Genomic DNA, 9,586 nt, shown 5'->3' with positions numbered 1-9,586 from the left:
TTTTCCGGAATCAAGAGAGGATGAAAAGTTTGACATATAAACTCTGCATTTTTCGTTGCCCTTGCCATCATAACGTGTGAGAAGAATAAAAGATTCACAGAAATTTCAGAAAATAAGGGATTTGGCGGTGATATGAAATGGCTGATGATGGAACGTTTCTTTTGGTTGCAAATCAACGAAGAGTCGAAGACGATTTGGAACTCTAAAGGAATTACAAACTTAGAAGTCTTGGCTGCCCTTAGATGAAACAGATGAAAAAAAATCTAAGGGCTTGGATTGAATGCAAGCCTAACAGGTAGTTGAAGAATAAATTCAAAGCATTTAAAATTTGAACAACCGGAAGTTCAGAAGAATTAATGAGTTTTCTGCATTAAATGATATTGAATGCAATTGATGGTTTTGAACATTGAAAAATAAAAGAAAATGCGGAAAAAAGAAAAAAAGAAAAAAAGAAAAAAAAGAAAAAAAGAAAAAAAGTTAATTTGCTGTCTGCGATTTTTGTTCTAGTTAGGGGTGAGCAAAAACCCGCAAACCCGCCCCAACCCGCACCCCCCGCCCCACCCCTCCCCTAAAATTGCGGTTTTTAATTTTTTTTTTTTACGGGTACGGGTTGGATTTTAACCAACCCGTGCGGGGTGGGGCGAGGCGCGGGTTTAATCTTTTTTTTCCCCGGATCCCTGCCCCGCCCCGCCCCTCCCCGTGCCCCCCCCCCCCCCCTCATATATTTTCCTTTTCTTCTAGATTCTTCTTCTTCCTTCTTTTTCTCTTTTTCTTCACAGATTCATAACCCCCATCTCATATATTTTTCTTTTTCTTCCAAATTTTTCTTCTTCTTCCTGCACCATTCTTCTTCTCTTCTTCCTTATTTTTCTCTTCTTCTTCACAGATTCACAGCCGCCCCCCCCCACCCCCCCTCTCATATATTTTCTTTTTCTTTTTCTTCCAGATTTTTCTTCTTCTTCCTACACCATTCTTCTTCTCTTCTTCCTTATTTTTCTCTTCTTCTTCACAAATTCACAACCCCCCCTCTCATATATTTTCTTTTTCTTTTTCTTCCAGATTTTTCTTCTTCTTCCTGCACCATTCTTCTTCTCTTCTTCTTCACAAATTCACCCCCCCTCTCATATATTTTCTTTTCTTTTTCTTCCTGCACCATTTTTTTTTTTTTTTTAGGTGTTCTACACCCGTGGGGATCCCCGCGGATCCCCACGGGGATCCCCGCCCCATCCCCACCAGCCCCGTGCGGGTGCATGGGGATTTTCGCGGGGTGCGGGGCCAAAAAAGGGGCATCCCCGCCCCATGCTCAGCCCTAGTTCTAGTCCAATGAACAAATAATTATCTACACACTAATGTAGCATGAGCCTATACTGAATATTTTTCTGACTGTTAAAAATAATTATCAACTCTTGGGTTGTATTTAGACCGTCCGATCATATCTATGAGAGTGATCTCATAGCTATTTCACACACCATATAATTTTGCACTCACATATTGCATTACAGCTGTTTTCTACATTTTCTCTTATGAATAGCTACGATTTACTTATATATGATCCTATGGTCTAAAAGAGAAACTAAGCTTTATTGCTCTTCGTTAACCTCAAAGGCTCAAACAGTCAAACATGCAAGGTTGCAGGCTGACAGTGACGCTTGAGTCCCTGACACACTTATTGGTTGGAAACTTGGAATCCACCCGCTTTGCTATTTTTTTGAAGAAACCTGAAGAGTGAAGCGGCAAGCAAGCCTGAAGAAAAGCTATTTTTTTTTTTTTTTAGGAAACAGTCAAACAGTACACTGCTTCACGTAATGGGAAGAATCACTCCTGTTAGTCCTGTAGCAAACTAAAATTAATAAATTTGTTGCCCCTGAATTTTGATATAATCAACATGCTTTTTTTCTTTATATATATTTATATTTTTTGAATTGTTAAAGATATATGCTTGAGACAAATCTACTAATTAATTAATTTATTTATTTTAAACCAAAAAAAAAACTGAAAAATTATTATTTTTTAAAATAAATAAATAAACAAACGAAAAAAAAAAAAACAGTTTTTAATTTTTTTATTATTTTTTGAAATAAATTTTTGTTATTTTATACTTTTTTAATAATCTTTTTAGTTTTTATTTTATTTTAATAATTTTATGAAGGGTATTTTTGTCATTAGGGGAACATTGACATTTTTTTATAGTTTAAGGGGGACATTGACACAATTGGTAGTTTGGGAGGTACATTGACAATAAGGTGGTAGTTTTAGGAGGTTATGTGTACTTTTCCCTTCAAAATTTAAAAAATTATTATTTATACTTAAAAATAATTAATTCTAACTTATAAGTTACATATTGATATAATTATACATTTATACTTAATTAAATAATCTGTTAAATGTTAATTATAAATCCATAATTGGTATTTACACAAATTACATTTAATCATTATTCATTAATTCATAGGCTCAAGACTCAAGAGTAAAAGTTTACAAATTATTAATTATATTTAAACTATAATAATAATAATAATAATAATAATTTAATTATACTTAATTATTATTTTATACTTAAGCTAGAAGCATCAAGTATATATCAAAATTATCTAAGTAACAATATACTTAATCATTATAATTTATATTAGTTACTTTGTGTGAATTATATACTTATGAGTCATGACTTATGTAGTTATGTGACTATGTCATTATGTGGTTATAATAATTTATTATTATATCTTAATTTTTAATTATATATAGTTATGAATTATGATTCATATCATATAGTATGAGATTATTTATGATATGATATGAAAATTATGAATCATACTTAATAACTTATCCTAACTCTATTAGTAGTTAATAATAACATTTATATGATATGATACAACTAAAATTGATAGAACTTAGATAACACTTAATTATACAATGATACAAAATAAGTATTTTTTATATGATTATTACATTATACATTGTGCCATATGAGATGAGATTTAATATCATATAAATTGTCAGATCATGCTTAAATTAAATCAAATGAATTATTTGATCACATCATTTATTGTTGTTACATCATAGTACACCGTTAGAACTTATATCACACTTAATCATATAATAAAGATATAATGTGCCATATCACTTAAGATTCAATATTATATAAATTTTAGATCATATACATTTCATATAAATTATAGTGATAATACATATGATCATATAATCTAATGATATGAATTTTAATAATTATACTTAATTTGTGATTATAAGAAACACATTGTTGATTTTAATGCTAATCAATTGATTTGGAGTTATACCAATTACATTGTCATTGTATAAGATATGATTATTTTAATAATAAATTAAGTATCAAGATTTTCATTAAATTCTATGATTAACAATTTATTGTTAATTCAACAATTATTAGATATTTAATTATTAGACTTAGAGTCTTAGTCTCTTAGATCATATAAGATATAATCATATTAATTATTTTTTATAATTAAATTATATATTATATAGATACTTATAAATATAACTAATAATTATATATTGTATAACAATAATTAATTATTGTTAATTAATAAGTGATATATATTTATTAATAAATATGTATATTAATAAATATATACGAGTCGAGCTAATAAGCAAGCCGAGCCTTTTTACGAGTATGTTCGCGAACTTTAAACGAGCGAGCCGGATTTTATACGGGTATGTATCGTTTAATAATCGAGTATAGTTTCGTGTCCACGAATAACTCATTTAATAACTGAGTCACGCACGAGCCGAGTCTTATCGAGCCGAGCTCGAGCGAGCTCACGGGTAGCTTTGCTTCGTTTACATCCCTACTCGGTGGTGAGGATGCCATTTTTCTTATTAAAATTCAACATATATGAAACCGTTCATCCAGTTAATAACCGGGTTAAAAAAACCGGATAACCGATAATTGGTAAAAATTGCAATTGCCTACTAGTTGTGGTTGCGGTTATTAAAATAGCAATAACTGAGAACCTCGGTTGCGGTTGCGGTTGCGGTTATGAGCTAATAACCGCTACCGCAACCAGTTGTACACCTCTAAAAAGTGAGATACGAATCATGCGATGCAATAGCTTTACTCTATACGGAGAAATGATCGAGGAAACCTTAATAGTCTCCCATTTTGAATAAAAAAAAAATCACTTTTATTTAAAAAATTGTACTTTTTTATTGTTTTGTTTTTTCTTTTTTTGAATAAAAGTGTTTTTTTTATTCAAATAGAGACGGTTAAGGTCCCCATTTCTCCCCTACACGTGACTGGTCTACTATTTTTCCTTTCTTTTGTTATTCGGAGTTCAAAGAATAATAATAAAAACTGAAAAAAATTAAAAGCCTATATATTATATTAATATATATACGTATTTTTCTCATCAAACCCTAACCTAAGGCTTCCCTCTTTCATATTCGCTGCTACCGGTGCCGCCGCCTGCCGATCTCAGTGCCGCCGCATCCTTTTAAAGGTTTCTCTCTCTCTCTCTCTCTCTCTCTGTCTCTGCTGCTGCTGCGTTTTAAGGTGGAGTGCTCCCTTTTACTTCCTGGTAGGCACATAGGATTCTAGTTGGCTGTATGGCTGTTGAAGGCTTCTTTTTAAACAAGGATTTTGTTATGCCACCACTCAAACGATGCTATCTAAGCAAATTTGGATGTTCTAGATATCAGATTTTGTTCCTCTTTCATCCATTCTGGTGACAAACCTGAGTCTATATAGCGATTAATTCTTATCTACGCTTGTGTGTTTCTGCCCATTAGAAGAAGATAATTTCGTGTTTTATGCGAAGAATTTCTTCAACATCATTGTGAAAGTGGTGAATATTATAGTAGCAGGGTGGTTGGAATTAGAATAAAAGTGGTAATCGTTTTTCTATGATTTAGGATGCATGACTGGAACAGAATATGATTTATAGATATATCTATGATGTTCGTACCGTTTTCCTCGCCAAAATTTAGAGTTTGGGGTGCATTTAGAAAACTTAATTTGAAAATATTTTATTGTTAAGATCAATTTAAAATGTTCATTACTCTCCAATCAATCTTGAGTTTTTCTGTCATCATTTTTCTTATCAAATATGAAAACAATTACTGTTTTATTAATACTTGCTGCTGTTTTATTGTTTATTTTCATTGGGACACTTAAAATTTGGATGTCAATTCACTGAAGATGTCATAAATTTTGTTTGTGTTTAAATGCAGTTTCTCAAGGTTTCTAATCTGCTGCATTTAACTCATTTGTGAGAATGGCTTCACGTTTCTAGATATCCCAGGTTCTTACCTTTATTTCAATACCTTAATAATATCAATTATTGGGGATTCTATATTATGGCTGAACTTTAAGAGCCTTCTTTGTTAAAGGATTTTATAAGCTCTTTGTGTTATTAACAGGGTGGCAGCGACTCCAAGGAGGAAGAGAGTGCTTAGGTGTCTGTTGTAGCAGCTCAAGTGTCTTTTAGCCGAGAAGCCAAAAAGATTTCACTTACCCAAAATAATCAATGGCTCCTTTGATGACCTCCCAAGCCATCCTCGTCCGAAGCCCACTCCTCCTCCCACCGCCAAACCTGAAACCCATCTTCCATAACCCCCGAAATCCTTTCTCTCTCCGCCTCGCCACTAAATGTAACCCTACCCTTGTCCTCACTTCCGCTTCTGCTTCTTCCTCTCCTCTCCCCACTCTACCCCCACAAACCCCAAAAATCCTGTCTCAGTCTGCAATCACCCAAATCCTCACTACCGTCTCAGGCATAGCCTTATTCTTCGCAACCCTCACCCACAAACTAATCGCAAAACTCTCTCCCAAAATCACTGAACAAGTCTGCCTACAAAGCAACTTAGTCAGCACGGTTGGGCCGCTATTCTTTGCCGCGCTAAAGGATCGACCCTCCGGGTACCTGAACACGCCGCTGACGGTGGTGGCGGCAGGCTTGGCCAAGTGGCTTGACATCTACAGTGGGGTTTTGATGGTTAGGGTTTTGCTCAGCTGGTTCCCCAACATTCCCTGGGAGCGTCAGCCCTTATCGGCGATTCGGGACTTGTGCGATCCCTATTTGAATCTCTTCCGGAATATAATCCCACCAATATTCGATACACTGGACGTAAGCCCGCTTTTGGCTTTCGCGGTGTTGGGCACTCTTGGGTCCATTCTTAATAGCAGTAGGGGTATGTATTGAAGAAGAGAGGATTGCTGGGTTTCCTTGGTTCATGATTGGGTAAGGAATAATACATTTTACTATGTTTTTTTTTCCTTCATTTTAGTGGGGTTTTGCATTAGGTATCCAGTATATAATATAAACAAATGATTCTTAAAACTTGAGGATAAGTTTTCTTGAGGAAGGGGAGAATGATGCAGAATGTCTCACAAAAATTACATGTCTTTTTTCTTTTAAGGGTTTTTTCATTCTAATATGCTATTAAGGGTCTTTAAAGTCTTTATTTGTATAATAGGAATTCTTGTCCATTAAGGAGTAAGAGCCTTTGTTTGTAATAATAAGGAATTCTTGTCCATTAGTGATTAAGAGTCCTTATTTACTTCCATTAGAATTTCCTAGTAATATTATAGTTAGGATTTGTAGCCTATTTAGAGTCAAGTTTTGGCTTTGTTAGAGAATTGTGTTTTGAATAATAAAATTTGTAAAGAGAGGTTTCTCTTGTTCTTCCAACTTTTGGATATTCTTTTGAATCAACCAATTGTTGATGTCTAGGTATTCTGAGTGAATCAATAGGTCTAAAGAAGGGCTTTGTTTCCGGTATTTGTGTACAAATCAACGAATTCAAGATCATTCTCTCTCCTTTTTTTTTTCTTTTTTTTTTGGTAAGTAACAAGTCAACCTTCACACCTAAGGTATAAGTATGTGTTCTCTTAAAATATTCCTATAAGAAGGTGTGGGAAGTTTTCTAAAACATGTGTTGTGTTTTGTTTTTTTGAAAGGTATTTTGTATTTTGCTTTTTGAAAAGTGTTTTATTTCGTAAGTGTGTTTGAAAAGAGAGACTTTTCAAAACATAAACCAAACGAGCCTTAATTTCCCTCCTAACAAAAATCAGAAACTTGATGGACGAGTGGATTTGAGTGTGGACTATGATATCATTCATTTGGTGGAAGTTTTCTTTGGATAAGATGGGGGACAGAGAATTTGCATATTCAAAAAACAAATATAAGCGCTATCTTCATGTACAAGATTTGTTTCTAGAAATGTATATTGATTCCTTGAATAAATTATTTGCTTGTGCAATTGATTATCCACATCCATGCACAAGCAATGTAACTCGGAGAATGATATTTTTGCATTCACTTGCTACTTTCCAATCTACAAACATGGCTCAACGTTGGCTTTTCTGTTGAAGTTGGATGGTGATTGAATTGCTTCTTTTTTTTCTTCTTTTATTCCAGGCAATCCAGGCCTGTTTCTCGAAGAAACTAATGGCCGTTGATGACTGAATTAGCTATTGAACTAGATGGGATTTTGAACATTTACCATTATGAAGAAATAACTTGCTTTATTTAGGATGAGAAGTTTCTTACTAGAATGTGCTAGTGGAAGGCATGAGTTCTTTTTTGGTTACCTTGAAATAGTCCTAACATCTTCACAATTCCGGCATGGTGATGATATGTTTGGCTTCCTTTAGAAGTAATCATCTTTATACTTGGTTTTCAGGGAAAAGTGAATGTGAAGGATTGACTTTTGGGACTGCAGATAACTATATGGATCGCTTTCAAATGCCCATGGGTTGCTGGAAAATATCTACCATGTCTACCTATACCAGCAATTTCTTAAATTGATTCTTCAGAGTACTCGCTGTTCTCAGAGTTGGTTAGTGTTGGTGAAAAAAGCACTTTATGCGGCAGTTTACATGAACAAATTCACACTTCTCTATATATAGTTTTGGCTTTGGCTTTGGCTTTGGCTTTTATTATTAGTACATATTATTAAAACTCCAGACTAATCAGATATCTCTATATAGAACTCTCTCCCCATCTTGTAAAGCTGTTCTGTGCTTGTCTTGTGGGCATACTTGGTTTGTTGCTTACATCTTTTCATTTCTTTTTCTTTGTTTCCCTTTTTAATATTTTTCAAGAAATTTCATCTAACCAAGAAAAGAAGTAACAGGTTAAGTTAAATACGAAGTGTGTACTTGAGCATGGGTGAGCCTTTGATGAAAGCTACTTTTGTTGCTTAGATTTTAGATGCCAGGCTTTTACGATTGAGGAAGTGTGTTTTAACATAGACTGATAACTTATTTTGCTGAAAAAGCTTTTGAAGATTTAACATAGACTGATAACTTCCTTTTCTTGCAGAATAGATTGTAAGCAGCTTTCATGAAAATTGTCGTCTGTATCTTCCCACAGCACAAGAAAATCCATAACATTTATGTACATCTTGCCAGCATACGCACGGTGAACCTAGGCATAAAACCCCTAGTTTTTTTCCAAAGGAAACAGTTTTTCACCCCTAAGTTTGATTGTTCTCTTTGTTGAGAAAAACTTGGAGCACTCCCCAATGTCTTGGCCATTTTCTCATTTCAGTTATACAATATGTATTTTGCATTTTTCATCCTTTTGTGAACAGTGGCGTGTCACTGTCCACCCATCTGTTTTCTTTATTGATTTCTCTCTCCCTCTTCAACGCTTCTCCTTCCTTTTTCATTATTGTCTCTTCCCGTCGAAGCTCCATCATCGTGGTTGATGCTGGCCAAATTACTAAAAAGTTGGTCATGTTTGTCGAAGCTCCACCATCACTTTTTAGTAATGGGTTTGTGCACGACTGTGACTAGGGTTGATGACATTTGAAATAATCAGGGTTCTTTGAGGATTTCTTGGGAGGATGAGCGGTGATTGAAGCTGATTCTTGATCACGGCGGGTGGCCGGTCGAGTGGATTGCAAATTGGGAGGTAGTGCAGGCTAGATGTTGCCGGAAGTGAATTGCGAAATGAATAGATATGTTCAAGAAGATTTAGGCGTTAGATGAGAATTATGGAGAAATCTATGGGTTTGGGGACTCTATGACCGAATTGGGGCCCATAGCTTATGATTTGAGGTTTTCAGCAATAGAAGAGGGCAGCAATATATGCAGATTAATAGGAATGGGTTTTTAATTAAAATGATTAAAAAGAAATTCTAAAAACGTTTATTTAAACAAAGTAGAGAAGAAATTTAGACGTACGGTTGAATGCAGGTTTTGAAAAGTGGTTAAATAGATTAGATAAATTAGGTCTTGGTTAGTTATTTAACTTATTTTGCATAGATATCTAAATAAGCTTTGGGAATCCTCTTAAAGATTGGATTGTTCCCCTTGGCCTTCAGTTGTATCTGTACATAGATGGTACAACCACAATTAGAGGTTCTCGTGTCATAAATCAAGAATTAGGTGTATTAAGTAATGATGTGTACTTTTTCCAAAAAAGAACTCTATTTTCTAATAAACAACCAAACTTCACTTTCCTTGTTGGCTTAGGAAATAAAGAAAAAAAATAAGAAACTAAACTTTAAATTTGCTACTAGTCCCAAAATTGAAGTTTTGATTTCATTTTTGTCCCTTCAATTAGGAGTGTAAATAAACTAGTCCGTTTGACAATCAGCTCGATAC

The 9,586-nt window shown here is 34.1% G+C and overlaps 1 protein-coding gene across 5 annotated transcripts; it reads left to right on the top strand.

Annotated features, from left to right (window-relative positions):
• Positions 1–4,325: 4,325 nt before the first annotated feature.
• LOC133870827 (ylmG homolog protein 1-2, chloroplastic) lies at positions 4,326–8,625 on the top strand. Of its 5 annotated transcripts, none has more exons than XR_009900797.1 (5): positions 4,349–4,472; positions 5,203–5,273; positions 5,392–6,212; positions 7,657–7,812; positions 8,303–8,625. XR_009900797.1 is itself a non-coding variant. In XM_062308057.1 (4 exons), exon 3 carries the CDS (start codon positions 5,499–5,501, stop codon positions 6,171–6,173), a length of 675 nt encoding a protein of 224 aa, XP_062164041.1. In that variant the 5' UTR covers positions 4,346–4,472; positions 5,203–5,273; positions 5,392–5,498; the 3' UTR covers positions 6,174–6,212; positions 8,298–8,625. The 5 variants fall into 5 exon arrangements, 3 of the variants coding, with proteins under 3 accessions (XP_062164040.1, XP_062164041.1, XP_062164039.1); XR_009900796.1 differs by having other exon boundaries at positions 8,298–8,625; XM_062308057.1 differs by lacking the exon at positions 7,657–7,812 and having other exon boundaries at positions 4,346–4,472; positions 8,298–8,625.
• Positions 8,626–9,586: the final 961 nt, after the last annotated feature.

This window comes from Alnus glutinosa, chromosome 6, assembly GCF_958979055.1.
Source record: "Alnus glutinosa chromosome 6, dhAlnGlut1.1, whole genome shotgun sequence".
Taxonomy (NCBI): domain Eukaryota; kingdom Viridiplantae; phylum Streptophyta; class Magnoliopsida; order Fagales; family Betulaceae; genus Alnus; species Alnus glutinosa.
The sequence above is the reverse complement of the archived record's forward strand: the minus strand, read 5'-3'. Positions and strand labels throughout refer to the sequence as shown.

Bases quoted from the DNA above. Each gene is read 5' to 3' on its own strand.
- LOC133870827 (XM_062308057.1), top strand. From the start codon at position 5,499: ATGGCTCCTTTGATGACCTCCCAAGCCATCCTCGTCCGAAGCCCACTC.